The 25,000-nt window shown below is 36.7% G+C and overlaps 7 protein-coding genes and 1 long non-coding RNA gene across 9 annotated transcripts; 5 read left to right on the top strand and 3 right to left on the bottom strand.

Moving 5' to 3' along the window:
• On the top strand, positions 1-918 carry LOC129410831 (uncharacterized). The gene is made up of 2 exons (XR_008633022.1): positions 1-42; positions 126-918. It is a non-coding gene; the product is annotated as an uncharacterized LOC129410831 (long non-coding RNA).
• A 1,238-nt stretch (positions 919-2,156) lies between these two features.
• Positions 2,157-6,310, top strand: terfa (telomeric repeat binding factor a). The gene is made up of 12 exons (XM_020941322.2): positions 2,157-2,355; positions 2,543-2,638; positions 3,198-3,322; positions 3,633-3,719; positions 3,895-4,035; positions 4,125-4,222; positions 4,459-4,929; positions 4,999-5,085; positions 5,166-5,291; positions 5,383-5,453; positions 5,519-5,565; positions 5,645-6,310. Exons 1-12 carry the CDS (start codon positions 2,208-2,210, stop codon positions 5,801-5,803), a joined length of 1,656 nt encoding a protein of 551 aa, XP_020796981.1. The 5' UTR covers positions 2,157-2,207; the 3' UTR covers positions 5,804-6,310.
• Positions 6,311-6,476: 166 nt separating this feature from the next.
• nip7 (NIP7 nucleolar pre-rRNA processing protein) lies at positions 6,477-7,735 on the bottom strand. Its single transcript, XM_020941324.2, has 5 exons — positions 7,574-7,735; positions 7,404-7,490; positions 7,179-7,317; positions 6,961-7,101; positions 6,477-6,887 (listed from the first exon to the last, which is right to left on the bottom strand). The coding sequence occupies exons 1-5, from the start codon at positions 7,627-7,629 to the stop codon at positions 6,768-6,770; spliced, it is 543 nt and encodes a 180-aa protein (XP_020796983.1). The 5' UTR covers positions 7,630-7,735; the 3' UTR covers positions 6,477-6,767.
• Positions 7,685-11,669, top strand: cdc42se2 (CDC42 small effector 2). The gene is made up of 5 exons (XM_020941325.2): positions 7,685-7,822; positions 8,535-8,781; positions 9,239-9,334; positions 9,412-9,490; positions 9,974-11,669. The coding sequence occupies exons 2-4, from the start codon at positions 8,728-8,730 to the stop codon at positions 9,484-9,486; spliced, it is 225 nt and encodes a 74-aa protein (XP_020796984.1). The 5' UTR covers positions 7,685-7,822; positions 8,535-8,727; the 3' UTR covers positions 9,487-9,490; positions 9,974-11,669.
• Positions 11,670-11,793: 124 nt separating this feature from the next.
• Positions 11,794-14,458, bottom strand: LOC110175201 (interferon regulatory factor 1-like). Its single transcript, XM_020941323.2, has 7 exons — positions 14,131-14,458; positions 13,953-14,052; positions 13,101-13,280; positions 12,885-13,016; positions 12,764-12,813; positions 12,590-12,680; positions 11,794-12,385 (listed from the first exon to the last, which is right to left on the bottom strand). Exons 1-7 carry the CDS (start codon positions 14,218-14,220, stop codon positions 12,276-12,278), a joined length of 753 nt encoding a protein of 250 aa, XP_020796982.1. The 5' UTR covers positions 14,221-14,458; the 3' UTR covers positions 11,794-12,275.
• Positions 14,459-14,610: 152 nt separating this feature from the next.
• LOC110175441 (uncharacterized) lies at positions 14,611-20,067 on the bottom strand. 2 transcript variants are annotated; one of them, XM_020941620.2, is made up of 10 exons: positions 19,935-20,067; positions 19,769-19,832; positions 19,595-19,697; positions 19,299-19,456; positions 19,037-19,179; positions 18,804-18,963; positions 18,544-18,637; positions 17,976-18,054; positions 17,821-17,894; positions 14,611-17,653 (listed from the first exon to the last, which is right to left on the bottom strand). In XM_020941620.2, exons 2-10 carry the CDS (start codon positions 19,818-19,820, stop codon positions 17,008-17,010), a joined length of 1,509 nt encoding a protein of 502 aa, XP_020797279.2. In that variant the 5' UTR covers positions 19,821-19,832; positions 19,935-20,067; the 3' UTR covers positions 14,611-17,007. The 2 variants fall into 2 exon arrangements, with proteins under 2 accessions (XP_020797279.2, XP_020797277.2); XM_020941618.2 differs by having other exon boundaries at positions 17,821-17,897.
• si:zfos-1056e6.1 (uncharacterized protein LOC107988029 homolog) lies at positions 19,625-22,172 on the top strand. The gene is made up of 8 exons (XM_055159735.1): positions 19,625-20,284; positions 20,672-20,739; positions 21,209-21,321; positions 21,392-21,429; positions 21,502-21,581; positions 21,661-21,723; positions 21,800-21,850; positions 21,960-22,172. The coding sequence occupies exons 1-8, from the start codon at positions 20,086-20,088 to the stop codon at positions 22,011-22,013; spliced, it is 666 nt and encodes a 221-aa protein (XP_055015710.1). The 5' UTR covers positions 19,625-20,085; the 3' UTR covers positions 22,014-22,172.
• Positions 22,173-22,327: 155 nt separating this feature from the next.
• Positions 22,328-24,992, top strand: ddias (DNA damage-induced apoptosis suppressor). The gene is made up of 5 exons (XM_055159734.1): positions 22,328-22,592; positions 22,700-22,861; positions 22,953-23,061; positions 23,164-23,465; positions 23,703-24,992. The coding sequence occupies exons 1-5, from the start codon at positions 22,474-22,476 to the stop codon at positions 24,820-24,822; spliced, it is 1,812 nt and encodes a 603-aa protein (XP_055015709.1). The 5' UTR covers positions 22,328-22,473; the 3' UTR covers positions 24,823-24,992.
• The last annotated feature ends 8 nt before the right edge of the window (positions 24,993-25,000 follow it).

Here is a 25,000-nt window from a genome sequence, read left to right on the forward strand (position 1 = left end):
ATGTTTGGTACACAGATCCACTCCATTTGTAATGATGAGACGGTCAGTACTTTTTAACATAGCTTGTTTTTAAGCATATTTTATTTTGTTGTTCCATTAAGGTTCTTTTTGTCTTATCGCTACAGGAGATTGAACGTCTTAAAAATGAGAAGCCCACCTGGGAGCGGCGGGTAAGGTGGGATGGCATGAAGGCAGTCTTTGGGGGTCCCCCATCTCTTCTGTGGTGTAATCCTTTCACAGGGTTACGTTTACGACGTTTGATACTTCTGACCTATAGTCGCCGCAGTGGATCAGAATTCTCTGTCTGAGAAATAAAACATGAACACTTGGTCATCCTTCTCTTGAGACCAGTGGTGTCCTATAGAGATCCTGAGACCTGTGCTCTTAAATGTTCGAAAACTGGATTCTTGTGCCAGAAGGTGTGCTACTGCAGGGGTTTGTACAGCCCCAACAAACCTCGTCATGGTCATACGAATCCAAGATCCCAAACAAAAGGTTGAATTTATTGATCATCGGAGCTTCTTCATTTGTGTTTTCTAAGCATGCAGTGCATTCTCAAGTGCATCTTAATTTATCTATTGCCGTCCAAGGTCTTTAGTTCACAAATACATCCATCTTTTTTTACCAAGGGACCAGCAGTATATTGTTTCATCTATGGATAAAAAGCTAATATAAAGCTCACAATCACATATCTACTGGACTGTGATGAGCAGTTTTAGTTTGTGTGTGTGCTGTGAACAGAGAAGAGAAGAGAGGCTCCAAAATGCATGTTGCCCTTCTTGGTCTCAAATGGACAGTAATACTGAGATTTAGCAGATTTAAGGCAATTTGCCTGTTTTTCTGTATTTGGACATCTAATATATGTGTTATTTGACAAAATAATGTGCCAGTCAAAAATATATTTTTATCAGCTCTTCATGTTTTATCGTGGTCTCTCTCCTTCCAAATGGCCAACTGTATATCCATATTTGGATGCTCATGCTGTAAAAACATGATCAAATCAAGCCACCCAGGCTTCACTACATTTTATAGTAGGTTTACTTTCCCATGATGTAATGCTTCTGTGTCATTCTGTTTCAGTCTTTCAAGTCTATGAACTTGCTGCTGAGAATGACAAAATTGAAAGAATGTTTAGTTGTATTTTTTTTTCTTAATCTAATATAATTATATACATTTAATGGAGTTAAGTGTTTAATTGTCAAATCATAAAATAGGAAAAGTTAAAAAAGGACTTTTGCTGAGGTTTGCTCAGAGGCTCTATGTACGATGTATGTTACATTGTGCAGTTATTCGCTGAGGAGTGCTAAAATATAGCGCTCTGTTTAAAACTACACAAAGTAAAATTTTCTCAGAGGCCTTTGTTTTACTTGCCAGTCGCCATGTTAATAAACTTTATCTGCCTTTAAATGTTATTGGATTTTATTTACACAGCATAAACTGGTTGGTTTTAAATGGCCTATTTGCACTTTTGAATGTTTTAACTACATTTTTTTAAATACTGGCAGAAAGGAAAATGCATTGGTATGATTTATTTTATTTTTTTGCTGTAACACTAGCTTGCTGTCTTTTCTGTTCTACGGTATTGAGGAGAGCATTCTTTTTGATGGCTTGAATATTCTGCAGAACATTGATTGTAAAACAAGGTTAGGGTTCATGTTTCTGAAATGTTTTATTTGAGATTCTATCATGGACTGCAGTTGCTAAAAATTTAATTGTTTGTTCACTCATATCTTGCTTCCACAACCAAAATATCTGATCAACATTTGTCAATTAATAAACAATAAACATGTATAGAATTACTTACAATTTGAAAATGATCTTGCATGGAGAAGTTAAGTTAAATTTTTTATCCCTGACTGTGGGTGGTCTTTTAATTTCAATGGGTTCTGGTTCCATAATATGGCAAGTTCCTTCAGTGTTTTAGAAACAGTGTAGACAGTTTTATTTCAATCAGTAAGCTGGCAGTGGCATTGTGATACAGTATAAAAGACCTAAAAGTTAGATCGTGTGTATCCGAAATATTTTTATACACCATACGTGAAATTTTATTGTCTCATTACGATCACTCTCCAGTCATGAAACTGTCCTTTTTCTGGGCACGTCAAATGTACATCCAACTACCCGGAAGAGGGCAGTAGTCATGAACAGTGTGTAGTCTGGGTACCAAACCAAACTCAAGAGGCAGCTTCCGCCTCTACTTCACCGTCATGGCGTCAGAAGAAACTGTAAATATTCAGCAGGCAGAATCTGTTGTAAATCGCTGGTTTGTTGATCATCTTTTGTACTTGGCCATCGATTTACTTGAGAAGAAGCAATACAATGACTTTTGTTGTGCTATTCGAAAGGGTCTTGACTGTGAGTATGAGTAAGAATAAGTTCTGTTGTGTCGTGCTGTTTTGCTAGTCAAATATGGCTGCAACTTCGCGCCAGGCTTTTATTTTTGACTCACGCAACCATGTTTATCTTTAAGTTATATATAACATAGGTAAATGCGTACAATATTCAGGGCCAAAACAATAACAAATTACATGCTTTACTGCAGATGTTTTGTGTCGTCCTTTGGAGTCCAGCGAAACAACACCAACAAAGATCAGATTTCTGCAGTTTCTCACCTGGATAAACGAGGGGGAACGTCTAGGTGAGCAAGATTGTTATAGTAGGCCTTTATTTTAGTTGGTCATCTTTTTTCCCGCTTTAGACTCCAAATAGCCATTTCAAAGTGTTCTGTCACGGTACTATAATTTCAGACGCCAAGCTAACGCTATGGGAGGATTTATGTATTTGAAAGAAATGTACATTAAAATCCACAGCTGTCAGACCATTTGTTTGCGATTGGCTCCATACCTTTTCCATATTAATACTATGGCGCAAAGCTACCATTTGTAAATTGATTGGCCAAATTGGTCTAGTCATATTCTCCTATAAAACTATAGATGTATTTATGCTGCTGCTGCCAGCCAGCTTGGGCTGATAGACTTGCCATCTACTGGTAAAAAATAAAATAAACTTAAAATGGTAGCTTTAAAATCCTTTAAACTGACATCAATCAACAAGTGTGTGCATTGCAACTTATTATTAAAGTCAATAAGTTTTACTTCAAAAAACATACTTGGAATTTTTAAAAATATCCAAAACATGTAATTGTTATTTGATTAATTGACATGTATGTAACAAATTAAACCTTGTTTTATCTCCAGACTTGGCTTCTGAAGAAGACCCCACCCTCAGTCCTCTAGAATCAGCATTAAAAATATTACAAAGTATGAAACAGGACTGTCCTCATGAGGATTATGACAGGGTCTGTTCCTCACTTAAGGAGATGGTATGTACTGTGGTGTAAATACTAGTCTAAATATGTGTGTCAAAAAACTGGCCCTTCCATAGAGACAAGTAGCAGGAGATGAAATAAATCTGAGGCCCCCTTACAGAGTAAATTAAAAGGACGTTATATACTTTCTGCTTCTTTTTTTCATGGAAAGGCAAGTTTATTGGGTAATTTTTAGATCAAATCTATTTATCTTCATAAAGCACCTGCTCTTTTCAAACCTAGTGAAGCACTCACACCCTCTAACTTCATAGTGTTCTGCTTCAGTATTTTCAGTGTTATTTTTGTGTGTTGTGTTACGATCTAGATTGTTAAGATATTTATCATCAATGGAGAGTTTGACAAAGCGAAGAAGGCTCTAAATAAGCACTTCCCCAAGTCAATGGTGGGCAAGGTAAGATATGCATTATACATGCTGCGTGTTGCTAAATATAAATTATATTATATATATATATATATATATATATATATATATTATATTAATATATATATATATATATATATATAGTTTTTAATTTTTTTGATATATATATTTTTACATACTACATATATATTGTTTTCATGTGTAGAAAGCTATATTTATGGGTCTAATTAACCAGAAGAGCAGAGTCCATGATATTATAGACCAACTGGACTTTCAGCTGTTTAGAGAGGAGATGCTCTGTTTCTGTCTGAAACTTTGTCACATTACAACTCCATTTCTTCTCAAGGTATGCAAAAACATATTGGTGGTGATATTTTGAAGTCCCTCAGTTCAGTTTTATTACTACTGTGGTGTTTTGTTTATTTTTATATACAGGCAGCAGACCGTCTTATTCTATCAAGACATGCTGAGCCTGACGACAGTCATGAGCCTGAGCAGCCGGAGGAGCCAAAGCCTGTGTTTCTACGAAACTGGTACGCTTATATTAGGTTCAACATCATCATGACTACATTTTCAATATCAGCGTTATTATGATTTAAGGATGTATCCTGCAGCACCAAATAACACATAATTCACCTGTATGTCTAATTATTAACTTGAAACTATTTTAATGCTGTTATCGCATTTTATTTATTAATTATATATATATATATTTTTTTTTTCTAACTTACATTTTGTCTCCGTCCCCAACTCTCCATCGTGCCCGAAGCAACCGTTTATTTATTGCAAAATCCAGACTTGAAGCAGGGGTCAAAGCACTGGCTGACGAGACAAGTTTTCTCCGCTTGGAAAAAGCAATGGAAGAGGAAGAAACATCTAAGTCACCTGACAAAGCAGTTAATGAAGAAATGAAAAATCAGCTGTATTTAAGAAACTCTGGCAGCCCATTAGAGGCTTCCCCAGCTGATGAACCAGCACAAATGAGTGTCGTTCCACAGGCACAGACAAGTTCTCTCTCAAATATGAAGTCAGTACCAGTCTACGTGCGGCATTACACCATTGCTCAGCTGGTGGTGGATCCAGATAGCCCAACTGGATCTACAGAATTGGACACTGGACTGACAACGGAAGAAACAAATGAAGAGACACCAGAAATCTCTAAAAACATGGACATCCCACAAAGTCTTCTAATGGAGTCTGAAGTTAGCAAACCTTTACGGAAACTAAAGAGTTGTGACAGGTAAAGAAATCGTTCACTTTATGCTTTTCATGTTACAGCTTTATTATGCCTCTCTGATCTTTGTTTTAGAGCCAAAGCATCCTCTACAAGCAAGCCACCAACTGAGGAGGACATTTCTGATGTTGATGAAACCAACTCTATCCATAATGTTAGTAGGTAAATACAATGGAGGGTCATAAATTTTTGTATTTCACTGGGTAAAGAAATGTACAACTTAAAGGGAATTTCTTATACAGAGTGACAGAGAATGAAGATGCGATAGTCTTGGAAGGTTTAGACAGATCCCCCGGTCCAGTTTTAAGGGCTGGTCCACAAACAAGCTCTACTCCTCACAATGTCAAATCTTCCCCACACATCAAATGGTAAGTAAACAGTACTGCATTATGCAAAAATACTAATTATGAAGGCAATGTTTTAATTTGGACATGTATTTTCAAACATGTGCTGAAAAAGGAAACAAGCATTCAACAGTGCCAGGGAATCTAAGGAAGTGTGGAGTGATGAAGATGTGCTTTTTGACGGAGGTATAAATATAATTATATTATTAAGAATAACATTTTACTTTGTATTAATATTCCATGTTTCATAGGCTCACCAGATGAAAGCCTGACATCAAATTCTAGTCAAAAGAAAAGGGTAATAAAACATATTTGAATATTGAAACTGTAAAGTTTCACTTTTATATAACTTTTGAATAATTTGTTTGGTGTTGCAGAAATGGACAGTCAGTGAGACCCAACGCTTGAAAGAAGGGGTTCAGAAATTTGGAGAGGGAAACTGGAACAGGATAAAGTCATATTACAACTTCAAAGATCGAACAAATGTCAATTTGAAAGACAGATGGAGAACAATGAAGAAACTGAAAATGATATAACGGTTTTAAAACATTTAAACAAAACAGGCCATGTTCACATTCTAGAATTTGATGAAGTTATAATTTCACATGGAGGGGCAGGGATAATTCACTCTTTTTTTGCAAGAAATATCCAAACTTATGATCCACAAATGTTGAACATTATTTGGGAGTGATTCCACAAATTTGCCATTTTCATCATATGGTTTAAAGTCAGTATTTTTAACTCTGAACAGTCACATCTTTAGGGATGAATGGCGGCACAACTTTCTGAAGCTACTGGAAAGAGTTACATTTTTGTTTATTTGCCCGAGAAGATGTCAAACCCTAACCCCCTACCCAGTTTGTTTCATGTGAATAGGTCGAGTAAATACAGACATATGAACCAGAACAAAGCATATGCAATATGCTAGTTAAAAAGCAATTTGGACCATAGAATTCTCATTTTATGCTCTTTTTCTAGAATGATGCATGAACCCAACCTATTTAAAAAATGTTAGTCGAGTACAATAAAATGTCTACGCTTGATTTTTTTGAAATTTTGTAGAGATCCTTTTACATTTTTATACTGTTCAAAAAATACCAGGTGATTTTTTTTTTTAAATAAAACAGCATTAACAGAAAAACATGTAGATATTTTACAAAATATGATTTCAAATTGTAAATAAAATTTTGCTAATAAAAAATACCAATATAAGAAACCGCATACATTTATTACTGGAAGAACTCTAAAACTTTACTCAAATCATCTTTCAAGTATTGACTATTAATGTTTGTAATTTTCCTGCAATTAAATGTAGTACAAGAAGATTGTTGGTATTATAATTAAAATGATAAGGGAATGTGAATTCCACTCAGCTGTCCTGGATGTAAAGTTGGTAAAACCTTGTCTGGCCAGCCAAAACCATGTGCTTACTGCAATGTATGAGGGACTGGCTGGTCAGGCAAGTAAATGAGAAAAAAAAAAACAATTTTTGGTGAATCCTTAAGTCAAGGCATCCTCATTTCTAATGAACTCTCCAACGTCAGCCTGGTGGAATACAACAATGGCCATTGGATCCACTCTTCTGCACTCTTGTGTGGATTTTGCTGCTACTCCAAAGCCCTGTAATCAAAAAACATGCTGCTAACTTAAACTCATATCCATAGAGCTCAAACTATGGAGCTTCAGTACTTACTAGAGGCACATCAGCCATGGAGTACACCACAACTCCCTGGTACTGCTCTGTGTTCTCAGTGATTCTTCCAAGTCCAGATTTCAGCACATGGTTTCCATATAGAAAAGACTGCTCGGATCCAGGCTTAACCCACACTTTGTACTGAAATACCAAGATATACAAATAGTTCGAGCAACATGTCTTGGCATAATGGTTTGGACCACATAATGAAAACCTACTTTTGCATAGGGAGCAAGAAAGTCCAAAGCTGTGATATGAAGGCGGAACTTGTGGGTCTTAGTGAATTTGCCGAAACATGTGCCCACTGATACAAGCTTTTCCCTTGCTATGTTGGTTGCCAGCTTCAGAATTTTTTCACTGTTCCCTCAAAACAAAGTAGATCATTAGAGTTTATTATTTTACACGTTTACGAATAGTTCACTCTTTTTCGAGATGACAAATACCTCATGTAATAGACGCGGTCATTGTGTAACCTGAAGCAGTAAGTACCATCAGGTCTATCAACTAGAAGTTTTATGTTTTCGCCAATGCTGTAAAGCAGGACAGTCAGCAACAAACCGCAAACAAATGAAGATTATTTTACTGGTATGTCTTAAATTAACAAAAAACTTACTATTTAGATAATTTCTCAAACATCGTTTTGGTTTCTTCGTCTGTGAGAGGACGCATGGCGAGTTTTTTTGAAGGTTTTGGAACTCGACAACCAGTTCTTGCAAAAACGTGGGACCTCCAGTAAGCGGTTACCCTTTCAACCGGAAGTCAACGTATTCGGCGAGGACACTTCCTGTTTTTTTTTTTTGTTTTTTTTCTATTCTTCAGATTTGTCATACGCCTTTTACTCCGAGAAGCTGGTTGCCACTAGGTAAGATTATAAAAAGAAAATAAATTATAATAAAACTGTAAATTTTATAATAATATCATTATTTAATAGCAAACCCAATTTGTGTCGTTGTTATTTTAGGTAACTAAAGGCAGATTATCGAAAATAAGCGATTTTAGCATGGTTAGCTCTGTGACACTGAAAATACAGAACCTTGCCCATTAGCAAAGCAGCTAAGCTAACACTGTTGTGCTTATAAAGCTAACTTGCTGCAAGGCATTGGCCTCTTTTCTGACAAAGAATTTAATACAGCTCACTCTGGAACGTCTATAGTAACAAATACGTGCGATTTCTTCTTGCTGGCCGATGTTTTTACCGCAGTGTTCACTAGTTACATAACCCGCTAATTGTTTGTAAATACTCATTATCATTTCGTAATCCGATATTAACGAAAGAGTAAGTAATCCAATGAGGATTACCCCACCCTTTTAAATCAACACTGCACATCTATAATGCATGTTAGTTTTATTTAGTTTCATATGATTATTACCGTCTCCAAGGTCAAAAAACTTAATACAATGTTTAGTCCAGTTTTGAGCCATTAGCATTTGCCTGTCTCACTTATAGTCGTATCCTGACAGCTATACCCTTAACCAGAGCTTAACGTTTAAAAGTCTGTTATTTTATGAGTGAATTTCTATACTGAAATTGAATTTAAGCAACATTAATTATGTGCCCATTCTGTTATTTACAGTATCTGCAAGGCCTTTCCTCTGTGCTGAATGAGTGGTTGCTGTGTGAAGAGCTTACACTACCAACGCAGCAGTGTCAGTCTGTCAGTTTCCGGCTTGTTTTTGTGGGTCTGATAACACTGAACAGGAAGACAGTGAGAGAGGGAGACGTCTGAGCTGAGAGGAAACTGCTGTGGCTTCTTCTTTAACCTCAGAATGACTGAGTTCTGGGTTTGTTTCAGCTGCTGCATAGCAGAGCAGCCTCAGCCGGTGAGTATATGGCAATTCAATTCATTTGCTTACATTTGGAAAATATTTCAGAACTGTTTTTGAGCTTCCTTTAAATTTTTTTCTTACAGACACTAAAGTTCATTAGCTTAATTTTCTGGCTGAATATAACATTTATAGGTCTTTATCCCAATTCATGATGTCAATATTATCAAATGGTTTCTATTAGTATCTGAGGTCGGCTGCAATAACTAAGATGATTTATCTTTATCAACTGATTAATAAATGATAATACTAATAATAATGGTCAATTATTATTGTCTTGACTATACACAGACTCAGAAACATGTTATTAATAACAAGCAGAAGTTAGAAACAAAAGTTATCAGATGCCTTGTGTGTTTGAAATGTATTAAATAATTCTGACAATAACATTCTTACAATTGACAGTAAAGTATGTGCGTGTGTGTGTGTTTTTTTGTTTTTTGTTTTTTTCCAGAAAAGACGGCGGCGAATTGATCGCTCCATGATTGGGGAGCCAACAAACTTTGTCCACACCACACATGTGGGCTCAGGCGACATGGGCCTGGCAGCAGTATGTTTATTGTTTGTTTTCGTGCAGTTGTGTTTATGGTTTATGGTTTATTCACGCATATGTTTTTGTCATTAAAGGTGGATATTGTTCAGGCCCAAATGAAATCCAAAGGGGGCTATGCACATGGAGGATCTGAAGGGTCTCAGTTATAGCAAGGTAACAAAGATTTGTTTCTTGAATGAGTTTTGTTCAACTGTTTTTTGTGTGTTTTAAGTTTTTTGTGTGTTTTAATAACATACTGTTGAGCAGTGTGTTGTCACATCATTCGCAACAATGCAGCCACATTCTTTTGCAAAACTGATAAGGAACACATAATGTGATAATGAAAAATCAATAGACCTTCTGTTTTCTATATGCACATTGCACATCTAGTCTTGTTTCTGAATAAAAAGTGATCCAATCTTGAAGTTACACAATCTACCCAATTCTTATGTTTTACATCTTCAAAGCCATGAAATCTGAAATGGCCAACGAACATACAGAGATATACTCCTTTTATATTTTATTCTGCTTGATATGCCTATTCATGGACAGTTATATAATGGCAGATAAAGAGCTCAATTGAGCAAATTTTTTGATTTTTGACTGCTGATTTCACTTGTAATTGTACTAATGTTTATCTGCCCCCTGTCTTTACAGCCATTCTCTGGTGAATACTACTGTTGGTTAATAAAAGCAGTTCTGTCTGTGAAGGACACAGGACCAAAAGAAAAAATTCTACTGCTTTTGAGCAAAATGTATATATTTTTATTTTTCATTCTTATTATTTGAAAGCACTGCTATCCATACGCTGCCATACTGTTGCACTGTATAGAATAGCTGTTTAAAAATAGATAGGAGGCCATAGATGGAGCGTAAACTCAGATGTCTGCTGTGTGCGTGCGTGTGTGTATGAGCAAGCAAAAACATTGCTGTTGTTGCCCATTTGATGCCTGTATTTATTTTCTGATGTTATGAACGGACCTCATGGTGGCTGGGCCACACTGGAGATTTGGAACATTCAGTTTCATGTGTTATTCTCAGAGGCTTATTGAGGAACAGGTGGCAAGATAAAAGCAGCAAGGTTTAACTCTGAGAAATAGTCATGATCTCTGAGTTGCTTTCAGGGTTAATATTTGCTTTTTCCAAACTTGAATTGAGTAGAGTACACTGGACCATACGTTGTACACGCACACTTGCTTAGGAATTTTTCTTCAATCAACGTATTATTTATCGTCATTTAGGGGAAACAGTAGTGACTTTGAATGAACTATGAATTTTCTATGTGCTTTCTGTAGTAATTTTCTAGAGTTTGTCCACCAACATTGTTTTTAAAAAGTGTCCTGTCTAAAACCCATCCCCAGAATATGACTTGCATTGGTAAAATAATTGAGGGTAGAGATGTGCACTGTTATGAAATTATTTTTAATAGAGACACAGTATGCAGACACACTGTCGGTTGAATTTCATCCAGCCAGGTTCATGTTTGTAACAGTGTTTTGGGGTTTAATCGTTTCAGTGTTAAAGGTGCTTTATATAGATTTTAACTTTGTTCCCATAACTTCCCTTCACACAGTCTGATTTTCCGTTTTGAAATTGCCATCTTTCTGTTTGTGCCAAAGTACAAAGACGGCTTCAAAGGCAAATGGTTATCATTAAAACAGGCACTATTTTAGAACCAAACTGTACTTGTACTTATTTCTTCAGAATGAGTTTTGTAATCAGATGAAATGCAAAGAACAGACCAGCGGGCTTTGGTCTGTTCAATCTTGAGTAGGCAGTGTATTTTGTATAACAGAAAGTCTATTATAGTTGTTGTAACTCCTACTGCTTGCTCCATTTATTTTATTTTCTGTTTTATTCCAATCCAAAGTTATTAATTGCATTTTAAACTGCAAAGAAGTCTGCCTACTGAAGCTCTGTGTAATTGTACAAACTGCTTTAGAATGTCCATTATAAGGCATTTTGAACTGTAAAGATACTGTCTATGTATAGTCTATAGTGTAAAATGAGCTAAGCTAATGTTATCTGTAAGAATTCATATTTTTATTCACAGCAGCAACATTGAAATCCAGGTCTTAGATTTTCTTTTTTATTATGGTGCTTAAAGCCAAGCCATGAAAATATTCATTTGTATCTGCATTAACTGTGCTGTAACATTTACAGGAATGAATGTAATTGTTATTGGTTGTTGTTGTACTATTAATGTAAACCAACCTCAAACTGTAAAACCACCTTCTAAAAAAACATACATAAACCAGCAGGTTGTGCAAGTGGACCATTTGAATGTTGGAGATTTTTGTTTGTTCTGCTGAGGATCTGTTTGCAATTTTCAAAATAAATCAAAAAGAACTGAGCTCTGTTTATATTTGCCTTATATAGAAATTTTAATGCTATTTGGCACTATTATAAAAATAGATTTTAAAGCGAAAAATGTGAAGTACTACATGTATTAGCAAAAATCACAAACAAAATTAGCATTTTCTAACTACCAGTTTGTATTTTATTTTTACAAAATCTGTGTGGTAGGAACAGTGACCAGAAATAGTTGCTATTCATGGACAAAGGGCAAGGATGGGATTGAAGCCACAGTGTTTTCAAGAGGTAGTCACTAATACAGAAACCCTTGCAACCAACTAAAATATTTAAAATCAAAATTTGAGTAGCTCAGACATTAAACATTCTTGCACATTAAACTTTAGACAACAGTAAATCATGTACTGACAGATCCATAATTTTATCCCTCATGGGAGTTCAGTGAACCAAAAACTTGAATGACAGAGGCTTGGTTTGGAAGAGGATCATTTCTTATACACTCAGCACAAACACAGGCAAGTAGATGACTGACAGGGCACTTTTACCTCTCAGGTACCCCTCTCTGGTTTCCCTCGTTCAATGCTCAGCTCAGCAGGTAAAACCACTGAGGCATATCACAGTAGTCCAGGGGAAGAGAGTTAAAGCATTATTGTGTCACTGTTGGGTGATAGGAAGACCAGTCATTGAGTTCTCTGATATAGTTTGGGAAAAGTTCATTGTAGTTTTCTGTTTGTGGGTTGAAATCCTCTGATGACCCTGAAAAATACAAAATAAATATAAATAACTACAGTTATAATAAAATGTAAATATAGTGCACTTGTTACATTAGGGAAACCTGTGTAAGAACTGTTAGTCATCAGCCATATTGTCTGATGCAACAAATGACATGCATTTGAGGCCTCATAATAGTCAGGCTCATGAAAAGTTGTAATATTTTTGCCTGATCATTACATAACTTACAATGCCAATGATTCTCAAGTGAATGTGTTCTCCATGATCTAGGTTCACACATGTGGCTCCAACTGTCAGCGTTATTCAGATGGTCCATTAACTAAAAATGATCAAGAAAAGGGCAATGTGGACATTTTAGAGGAACTGAAATAAAGATAAAAAATTAATACAAATTGGAAATACCTTATAAACGGCTTCTTTCTGCTCCTGCTCATCGACCACTGTAGACACCGCTAAACAATGAGAACATGCCTCTGTTACACAGCTATCTTCACATTTATTCAACTCAATACTTTCCACTGACCATGTGACGAAGTGCTGCTAAAAATGTCTTTTTGCACTGAGTCTGGAGTAGATTTGATTGGAACAGGCTGCCAGGACTGTGTGGCACATCTTTCATTGTCTCTGTTTGCTGCAGACCGGTTTGATCTCTGCCCTGAAGTAGTGACAGCCGAGATGAAGAGTGAAAAACTACTGAAATTGTAAAATTTTGTTAGTATTTTTTAATCTAATTTCTCACCTCTCTTCCGCCTAAGTGTTTGCTTGTTTGGCATCATCCGATAGACCCTGTATGCATTTGTTCCTTTTTTCTTGCTGTGCTCCCTCAGCTCACAGATATCAGACAAAGAATTCAACGCACATCGAAAATTTGCCTTCCATGTTTTTGGATCTGGTTTGTCCTTTCCTGGTTCATATCGCCCTGAAGAGGACAAAAAGCATTATTCAAGTCTATATTTTAATTATTCATGTATAAACCTGGACACCAGCTACCTATAAGAGGTTGTTGAATTGATTGAAAATGAAAACCAGCCTCAACCAACCTAACATTTTACATGACAGCTATTTCACTTCTCCCATAACCTCTGCAACAAAGCATCAAAAAATGATATTTCTTTGTATTGTGACAGCAACATGATAGGCCACTGACAAGCACTCGGAAAAATCAGTTCCCATGACATGAAACATCTGCAATCTTATTTTCTAGAGGTATCAGAAATGTTGTCTTCTGATTTGTATATTATTAAGTAATTGTCCAGGTTTTACCAAGAAGCAAATGGATTGACTGGCCTTAAAACTATCTTGGCAAGAATGCTGTAGATCAAGATAAACATGGCATAATTTCAACAAGCTGAAAGCTATGCAGACAAGTAACTGCCATTTGGGTTGTTGTCCAAAAAATAAATAAAAGTCTATGTAAAGTAATGTCTGGTAGGCTCTGTGTAGGTTAGATTGGAAAATCACACACAATCTTGTTATGTACATAAATACATATAAATGAAAGCCACCTTAAAGAATAGAATAAAAATCTTTGGCCTAAGTATTGGTAGATAGCATTACCAATCAGACATGTACACATTTTCACTGCTCATACCAGTGTGCATTGCCCAGCTCCTGAAGAGAGTGGCATCCCGGTCAATACTCCAGCCATGACGAGCTGCATGCTTCCAAGGAATCTGAAAAATCTGTGCTGACTATACACAAACATAAACATTATTAGTGTTAATAAGAGTTTGCTGAAAAGACTCTCAACATAAAAGATAATATTTTACCCGGTCGAGCCATCTGACCCCTGGATATTTCCCTGAATGAATTTGCTCTTCCAGCCACGCTCTCAGTCTCAGTCGACCCTGATGCTGCATACTGTACACAAACTCTCTTCACAAACGCCAACAGGTACTTTGCCAAAAAGTTTGAGTAAGTTCCCAAGATATGTCCTCTCCAGCATTCATCCAATCAGCGATATTACACTTCTGACACTCCATCTCCTCTGCCAATGATTGAGTGTGTGTTTTAATGGCATCTCACATTACAGGAAATGCTCTATTAAAAATATGTAGTAATCTATCTTGTTCTGTCATCTTTTTCTCTCTCACCCACTACACCCACATAAAAAAATCTTTCTTTCACTTTCACTGCTACACAACGATAATTTTAAATCTGTTTAGTGACTATTATCTGCAATCATCATTGGAAAAACAGTAGGCCTAAGGTTTTAACTATCTCCTGTCTTCAAATGGAAAACAAAGAAAGGATCTCAGAAACATTTTATTTACAAATGTATCAGCATAAATTACATTTTCTGGATTTGAGCCAAGTTTCTTTGTTAAAGGTTTGGCAGTTGCATTTCTAGAGAAAGCAACAAGGAAGCTATCTTTCCTAAATACATAGTTGTCATGACAAGAATGCTTTTGAGGTTTTTTGTAAGCCAAATAATGTGCAACATTGTAAAAAAAACAGACTTTATAGAAAAACACAGAAACACAGCTATACAAAATACAGAGGATGTGCTTTAGAAAATGCATGGCAAAAACTGTAACAATTTAACCCTTGTGTACCCCTATAAAAGTGGATGTGTGTGTGTATATTCACATGCATGGGACAAAAAACAGTCAAATGTATAACTTTGAACACATTTCAACATATTGACAGGAGAAAAACAAGTATAGAGTGAAATAAAATTGCAATTACTCTGCTTTTAAAAAATATATTTTCAGTGTTTATCAGTAGAGGTCTAAACAATGACAGAAACCTGAAAATGTACACGCACACAGGCACACACAAACTCACACTAACAAACACATTCGGTGCACTCTGGGACTCCTCGAGAATTCATCCATATCATTTTAACCTCAAATATCTACGTCTCTGGCCTTCAGTGTGGACTTATTTACCCTCACGCTCTCCTCGGGGTCACATTGACCCTCCCGCTGTCTTGGGGTGGGTCAATCAGACCCAAACATTTATTTTCTCGCCTGGCCCCAAGAGAGCAGGAAGGAAAAACATTTTTTCTTCGGATCACTGTGACCCTGAAATGTCTTTATATTGATATAGCCTTGAAATGGAAGATACACAGTAAAAAGAAAAATATCAAAAAATTCAAAAAGACACTGAAATTAAACATTTTGAAGGGTTTTCAACACCAAAGAATGAAAAATAAATCAAAAAGTAAAAATACACTGGCAAAGATATGCCAGTGAAAAAAGCCATTTTGAATGGAAGTCAATGGGACAAAACTACACCTTAGGACCACGGGTGTAACTATTGTGATTAAATTAATGTGATCTCGAAAAAAAGCACAGAAATTACCTAGGGGTGTAGGAGGGTTAAAATACAAATAAATGTATTTAGAGTATTGTTGTGTCCTTAGGCAAGACACTTCACCCACACTGCCTACTATGAAAGTGGTGTGTGCGTGAGTGATGGTGGTGGTCAGAGGGGCCAAATGCGCAGATTGGCATCCTCACTTCCGTCAGTCTGCCCCAAGGCAGCTGTGGCTACAGAAGTTGTAGTTTACCACCTTCAAATATGAAGTGAGTGAATAATGATCTGTAAAATGTCTTTGAGTGTCCAGAAAAGCGCTATATAAAACTGATGCTGAAATGGATGGCTGGAGGTAAATGTGTGTGAAATGAACAGCAAAATACATTAAACGCAATGATAACCAGAGTCTACAATCATCTCATTAGACACATGAGGGATTTCTATCTGAAAGTGGCCCACCTCTGAAGTTTTTGAAATATTTGTCAATCCAGATAGCAATACTTGACAGTCATTATTGTGTTCTGATAGCGCATTATTGGACTGTTGTACTTTCTCCAAGCCATGGCAACCATAGACTACTGGGAGGGATTTCTGAGGTGACAGATCATTAGAGGCGTGTGGACTTATTTACCCTCACGCTCTCCTCGGGGTCACATTGACCCTCCCGCTGTCTTGGGGTGGGTCAATCAGACCCAAACATTTATTTTCTCGCCTGGCCCCAAGAGAGCAGGAAGGAAAAACATTTTTTCTTCGGATCACTGTGACCCTGAAATGTCTTTATATTGATATAGCCTTGAAATGGAAGATACACAGTAAAAAGAAAAATATCAAAAAATTCAAAAAGACACTGAAATTAAACATTTTGAAGGGTTTTCAACACCAAAGAATGAAAAATAAATCAAAAAGTAAAAATACACTGGCAAAGATATGCCAGTGAAAAAAGCCATTTTGAATGGAAGTCAATGGGACAAAACTACACCTTAGGACCACGGGTGTAACTATTGTGATTAAATTAATGTGATCTCGAAAAAAAGCACAGAAATTACCTAGGGGTGTAGGAGGGTTAAAATACAAATAAATGTATTTAGAGTATTGTTGTGTCCTTAGGCAAGACACTTCACCCACACTGCCTACTATGAAAGTGGTGTGTGCGTGAGTGATGGTGGTGGTCAGAGGGGCCAAATGCGCAGATTGGCATCCTCACTTCCGTCAGTCTGCCCCAAGGCAGCTGTGGCTACAGAAGTCGTAGTTTACCACCTTCAAATATGGAGTGAGTGAATAATGATCTGTAAAATGTCTTTGAGTGTCCAGAAAAGCGCTATATAAAACTGATGCTGAAATGGATGGCTGGAGGTAAATGTGTGTGAAATGAACAGCAAAATACATTAAACGCAATGATAACCAGAGTCTACAATCATCTCATTAGACACATGAGGGATTTCTATCTGAAAGTGGCCCACCTCTGAAGTTTTTGAAATATTTGTCAATCCAGATAGCAATACTTGACAGTCATTATTGTGTTCTGATAGCGCATTATTGGACTGTTGTACTTTCTCCAAGCCATGGCAACCATAGACTACTGGGAGGGATTTCTGAGGTGACAGATCATTAGAGGCATCTTCTGATAAAGTACATGGGTGATACGACATGTCTATGTCAGTAGTGGAAACATGAGTAGGAATAATAAAGTCTTGTAGCGGTGGTGCGTCACTTGAATGGTACCCTGAGTCACCCATCTCCTGCCTATCAACATCATCTGTAGTTTGTGGAGATAGGGTACTGATGTAACTTTCATTTTCAAAGGTCACTAGAGACTCATCTGGACGAATTACCCAGTTTTGTCTGGGTTCTCCATGTCCCAGTGTGTCTGTACTTGGAATAGACAATGGGAAGGCATTTTGTAGGGCTTCCAAGACACCTGCTTCACTGTCGAATGGTTGTGTGTTGGCATAGCCCAAAGAAGACGAGGCTGAACTCATGCCACTACTCTGCCCTGACCTGCCACTGCTGTCTGACAGGGACTCCTTAGACCTGTGGAATGATCCCAAATTAAATCATATTTTATACAGTAATTAATTGGTTCACTATACTACTACTACTACTATAACTACTAATCTCCACCAGAAAAGTTAAGAAAGGAAGAAGATATGTAACCATCAGAAGAAATATTAATATATATAATAATACAATATACTTACAACATCAGACTGTCTTTTGAAATAAGTGGTTCAACACTTAAAGAGTACACAGACAGCAACTCCGGTGTCAGAATCTGCTTGAAGAATTGAGAAAGCACAAAACTGCTATAAAAAAAACAATCATTAGACAAATGTTTCAAAAGCAATATGCTTACCACTTCCTTCTTATGTTTAATATTCAGAAGGTTTGGCTTTTCAACTCTCGCAGCTTTGTCCCATAGCTTTCCTTTTAACCTGTGAGTGAAAAACACATTAGCATTTCACATTTACCCACAAAAATTATACATGATTATACATAGATAATAGGAATGTAACAATGACCGAAATATCATGATATTGTATCGTCAGAAGTCTCACAATAATATTGAGAGCTGTAACAATATATCAAATTATAAGTTCCTTTGCTTAAATGCATTGTTCTTTAGTAGGAAGAGGCTAATAAACATAAGGAACTACATGTCCCATGATTTATTTCAGCACAGAAAATGTGAAGAAATATGTTTTTTACTTGAATTCTTGAGATTCTGACAGTAATAATTCACAGCAAAATCTTGTCAAGGTATTTTAAAGCCAAAAAGTGTCCTATCTAAAATTATATTTGCCTCTCCAAAATATCGCAATAAATATCATACCGTGAGATGCATACCGTTATAATATCATACCAAGGATTTTGAAAGTCTAAAAACAATCCCTGTAATTTGATAAGCACTGTACGTGACTTACTTGATAAAAGAAACAAAAGACACTCCACTGACAGCAATTGCAATAACACATAGGCTTATGATCGCTGCAATGAACAGACCATTTTGGGACGAATCTGTAGAGATACAATTTTACTCATAACTAACATGTTATAAAGGTTCACAGACATCCACCCACAATATTAAGGAACCAATAATTCACTAATAATAATAATAATAATAATAATAATACATCAATGTCAAATAAATTTTTACAGACTAAATAAATAAATTGTGTTGTACCTGTTGTGAATTCCACCTCTTGACTGCTGTCACTAAACACATTAGAGTTTGTGTAGGTAATCACATTGACCACATATGTTGTATTTGGCTCCAAATCACGACCAAGTATTTCACAATTGTTCATGTCTTTAATTTGACTTGGCTTTACCCTAATGATATTCTAATTAAAAAGACAACAAACACATATTACATTACAGTCCAGGATAAATATCAAGTCACCAAATAAATCTTACCTTAGTATTATCTCCTTTTTTCTGGTATGTCACAATGGCGGAAAGTTCCTCACGCATTAACATTTTTGCATTTGTTTTCCACTGTATTCTGTACAGTCCATTTAATTTGTCCACAGAAATAATGGTTGGAGTTTTGGGTTTTACTGTTTAAAAACATAAGTTTTGGGTACAAAGATTACAGACTTTTAAACGACAGTATTAGGTCCAAGTCTGTTTTTGTTATTGTTAGTTATTGATCATAAGCTAAAAAATAAATACTCACTGGTTTCATATATTTTAATTGTTTGCTTGTGTACTCCTTGTCTATTTTCATAAACCTCTGCAGTAAATGCATTGCCAATACTGAGTTCATTGTCTGTCATTTCCATTTTGCAGCAGCATCCTCCAACACACGGGTGAAAAGAGCACGTCTTCCTGGGCCTAGACACAGTGCGCTGGTTAGAATCAGTTAGGCTACTTACAGTTGTAGACATACAGGCCTTTTGTGTAATCATACGTAGCCATAAAAGGAAGAAACACTTTGGTAGCTAAAATAATAAATAAATAAGTTGCACTTACTTTTTTGTGTCGTTGAGGGTCATTCTGAGTTCTGCGCAATTACGCGCATCGATGTGACAAGACATCAATGTTTCATAGTCGTTTGTACAATTAAGATTGAAACCTGGATTTAAAAAATGTATACCATTTACATCTAATAGGCTAAATAAGAACAATGCAGGAAACAAAACTTACCAGATGTTTCACACAGGATGATCCCCACAATGAGAAAGATCAAATAAACCATATCGCCAAATTGCTAAAATAAAAAACAGAAACTTTAAAATAACCTATGCTGTATTCTAAATTAAAATACCACGTGTGATAGCCTAATAGCACAAGAAAACAGATCAGTTGTTACCTTAATGTTAATCCTAAAAGAGTGGCTTCATTTCCAGTAGGTCTAGTCTATTTCCGCCCGTTCATGAGAAAAGATCTCTTCCTGAAACGGTTTATTGGGAAACATATTGCGCAAGTCTTTCCGTGGAAGGACGTCCCACTCGTTTTATCAAATGCAGGCTCTCCTCTTCGCCAGGAGACGGCGCTATTGTTCACTGACGCACTGGGCTGAAGGTACAGAGCCTGATGAGCGTCTCTTTTCTGGCACTGCTGCAGACGCGGCACGGGTAACCAAAATGTCCAGGGAAACCTTTGACACTGCACCACCAGCATCCAAAGTCTGGATTGCTTTGAAGCGCCTAGATAAAAATGGTTTGTAAATTTATTGTTGTTTTTTAGGAAACACATTTACATCTTACTTGTTTATTGTAAGCCTTTATTCCGTAAATTGTGCGTCTGTGTCCATAGCAACAGGTCCTTTAAAGCGTTGTGAGGTTGTAACTTAACAGTTTTTTGCCATTTTGTTCCCACCTTATTAAAAGGTGGCTAAGATAGGATTGTAGTTGCATCCAAACAACGAATTTCATGTGTGCACTGCACTTATTAAGAACAGGTGCATCTGACAAAAGGCCTACGAGCGGATGGGTCCACGTAGACCTGTGCGTGCGTATGATGATGAGTGACGTTTGATTGCTCATCATTAAATGTGTCAAATGTAAGAGAATAAACTCACAACAGTTCAAATGTTTCTTTTTGCAGATGACAGAGTCATTGCACTTCGTGAAGTGCTGATTCCACCAGGAGCTGATTTAACAGCAGTTATTCATGTAAGTTCTGTTGTAGCCTATTTTAATTACCACAGCAGTGCACTGATGTTCATTATTCCTAATAGAAAGCATGCTCATGCCTTATAGTATATTTGTTTGTTGCATAACAGGCCTTTAACCAACCATCTTGTGTGTCAAAGAAGTTATCAGTTTAGATCGCCCCAGGGCAGCTGTGACTTCAGTGGTAGCTTATCATCTGAAAACTGTAGCGTACGAGAAGACATTAGTGTAATAGGCTACTTTACCATCTAAAAAGCACTAGGCTGTAAGCACTGATTTGTAATATTTATATATTTCCACATCTCTGTGTGTTTGTTGTTTTTTCTTTTTTGTTTTGTTTTACATCCAGAAAAAACTACACTTGATCTTTCATGTTATATGGTTAATAGTGCAAAATTTTATGGCATCATTCATTATTTCCTTGCACAAGATTTGGAGTAACTTTTTTGAGAAAACTTGTGTTTTTCAGATTTTCACAAGTACATTTCGACTGAATTCACCAAACCTTATATTAAAGATCAGAAATCATCGTGGCTTTTTGATTCCTTTAAATGGCTCAGTTCCTGTTAACAGCAAACATAAGTAAGTCATATTATCTCATTCAAATTAGGCCTAGTGAATTGTACTAAATGTGTTTTATGGTCCATTGTAGGCCATATGTACTTGAGGTGACTAACGTCTTTCAGCATGGTAGGCCTGGTTTGTGATAACATCTTAAATGAGTTGACATTTGAACAACTAGAATACTCTTTATGCTGGCAGTGGCTGTAAAGACCCGGACCATTCCCATGAATGTGATCAACAAGAGCATGAAAACCAGGCTACATATCATTGATAGAAGGGTAAAGAAGACCCACTGAACAAGAATAGACTAAACAAGACTAGATTTAAAATAAAACAGACTAATATATTTTATTGCAGATTCAAAGATTGGAGGAGTTGCTACCTCAGATTAAACAGAGACACAATGAAAAATTGACCCAGGTATTTACACGTCCTTTACTCAGATGTTGAACATTTAAATGTTTAACTGTTTTAAAATTATATTTATCATATTTAGGAGATAGAATGCCTCACCCAAAAGTTGAATTTCCTTCACAGAAGAATGCAGGTTAGTAATCATGTTTAACACTATGACATTTTGTTTGTTTGCTTTTACAGTATATAATTATGTGAATGAATGAGTGTTGAATCATACATGTTTTTATTTTCTTTTTTAGATAGCTGATTCTCACACCTGGAAGGGAATGCTGACCAGAGCCCCTTTATGGTGAAAATCTGGAAAAAGTAGACATTTGAATGTTAAAATACATAATTTTTGTCTGACCTTTAATCCAATAAAAGGTGAATACAGAAAATCCACTGCAACAGTAGGCCCACTATCAACTTCTTTGCCATCACTGATATCTACAAATTAGTGACACACGTACATTTTGCATTTTGTCATGATTTATTGTAAATCACTAAGTATTACAAGACTGTTAGACGTAGCCACCAACTATCACCAGCAGTGGCAGTAGTAGAATATTTAAGGTATTAACATTTGTAAAAGAAGAAGATGTTTCGTCCAATCAGAGGCCGTGTTCCGACTTGTTCGTTTTTCACATATAAACAAAAAAAACCTCGTGAACAATTAACTGTGTTATTGATTGCTCATAGAAATGGACTATATTGAGCACTGTTCATTGTACTGATAATGGTATATGCTATATCGTGTTGGCGGATGCTTTTTAAATGCCTTTGAGAAGAGCTTTAGTGGAGTGCGCTGTGCTGTCTCTACAAGACTCCTGCGTGTTGTACCCGTACTGCAAAGGCTGCTTTTCAAGAATAGACATTAATTCAGCTGACACAAGGTAAGTTTTAGTTACGTTTCTGAATAGCACACATGCGGGTGTAAAGTAAAGCGCGGCGAGGGGACTGTGATATCTTGATTTTGTAACTCTTTTTGTGTTTCTAAAAGACTTTACTGCTCCAAGTGTGGGTACAGCTGTGCCCGGAGCCTACTGGACTACAGATACCGTCTCTCCGTGCGGGTGGCCCATGGGAGCAGCTTGTTTGGAGTTACAGTTTTTGGAAACCGCTTGAATCAGTTCTTTGGTATACATGCAAGTGGCTTACAAAGGTCAGGGGGCTGTGGATTGTTATAAAATTTAACAATGGTTTAAAAAACGATCCCAGCAGGTATAATTAATATTGCTCTTTCATGTTTACAGGGTGGTGGAAGATAAAACTGGACCTTTAGAAACGTTATCTAAATCGACATTGTTGGTGAAAGCTGTGGAGGAATGTTTCATTGGCAAACATTTCATCTTTGGTATAAAGGTGCAAATACACTTTACTGCTTGAGTTCCCTAGACAGCAGGAGCTAAGTGAGGATCTTTGCCTAAGCCATAAATACTCATTGAATTCTTTGTTGTCTTCTAGCTAACCGAAAGTGATAATGAGCCTTGGGTGGGGCGTTCTACTAGCAGTAATAATATGGCTCAGCTTATTGCCACACAGATGATCCTTCCTGAAGCTGCAGGCCTAAGGGGCTGCACTGTTCTAACTTATTTTGAGGCAATTCTTCAAAAAGCTGCGGAGGCCAAGCTAAGCACAACAGATACCTTTAAAAATCCAAAACTCCAAAGAGAACCACTGTGGCCAGTTCCACACAATTCACAGACAAGTGAATTCACAAATGAAACACTATGTTCTTCTGATTTTCTCCCTTTGTCTCTTTCAAGGTATGTCATTAACAATTTTAAAACATTTAAAACATATGTATACATTTTTTGGACGTCATCATGTTTATTGGCATATATTTAAATTGCGTGTAAATATGTTTCAATAACATAACATGTAATCCCTCAGTCATCCAGGTACGATCCATAGCAAAAAAAACAAACAAACAAAAAAAAATTATATTCTGTTTTGCTCTGTTAAATAACATGGTAATAATTACTGTGTTCTGTTAATTACAGACCACAACGCCTGGACAGTCTTCTCAGCCCAACTCCACCCTGGCAGCAGACGCTTGGACTAATTACTTCATCAGCAGAGCAAGAAGAAAGAAGCCAGGATGAAAATAACAGTCTTTCCTTTGTGGAAAAGGATGTGCAAAGCAGCACTCCACTTAAAGCCTGGCTGGACTTTTCTCCAACTGCTCACAAAACCACTGGACTGACCCTCCCTGTGATGGACTACTCCCCTCAAGACATTACCAAGTCTATTATGACTGCATGTCAAGGGGAATACCCACTCTCTGAGAGTCTTACTGAGTTTTTGAAGGACAAAGAAAATCAGCCACAAGATAAACTGTCCTTGGAATTAGTTGACCATGTTAAATGTGTGGACAGAAGCCAAGCTAAAGTCGTTTGTAATAAGCATAATGAGAGAATAATTGCATCAACTATAGAGACCAGTGAAGGCACAGAAGATGAGCAGTCTGAAAGTGGTGTTTACAATTGTTCAGCAGATCTCTTCAGCAACTCTCCAAGTATGGATATGAGTTCAGTGTCCTTTGACAATTCTCCATTTCAAGATGTTTGTGTGCCATTGCCTACATCTAAAAGACTCATACATATACAACTAGTGGATACATCTTCACAAGATGTATTGTCTAAAAAAGCAGATTTACTTTTAACACCAAACAACCAGAAAGTAGAACAGGATAAACACAATCAAAGAGAGAGTTTTCAACTTGGGACAAGTTTTGATTTCATTCCTGCATCACAGTCAACACCTGCTGAAAAAGGAAACTGTGATCAGTCAAATTTAAGGGCCAGATATTTAAGAAAATGCACAAAAGAAAGTATTTTAAATGGTGTAACTCCTTCTAGCAGATGCAAAAAAACAAACAAACTCCGATATGGTTTATGGCTAAACTCAAAATTCTATAGATGCAGGTCAAGCAGTTTTGGAACTAACAATACAGACAGTACACTGATTGTACCACCTACACCTGCTGATCACCATAAGACATTATTCGAACCAGAATCAAAGTCTGACTCTGAGTTATCTGAACGTGTTGATGAAAATGAATGTTCTAATGCAGAGGAAGAATGTGATTGGTCGAGGGATTTATTTTCTGAATCGGTCTGATTAGTTTTGTTTATTTGTTGATGCGGCTGCCAAGTCTTGTACCCACTTGTACCCAGATACTTTGGCTTAGAGCTCCTCTCTCAAGAATTTGGATCTCAGTCATGACCCTTTGCCTGTTAGAAACCCTGCCCAACTGCCCACATCCCTTGCACTGCCAGGTGACATCTTGTACAGTAAA

Source organism: Boleophthalmus pectinirostris, unplaced genomic scaffold, assembly GCF_026225935.1.
Source record: "Boleophthalmus pectinirostris isolate CB_2022bp ecotype Guang Dong unplaced genomic scaffold, ASM2622593v1 HiC_scaffold_260, whole genome shotgun sequence".
Taxonomy (NCBI): Eukaryota; Metazoa; Chordata; class Actinopteri; order Gobiiformes; family Gobiidae; genus Boleophthalmus; species Boleophthalmus pectinirostris.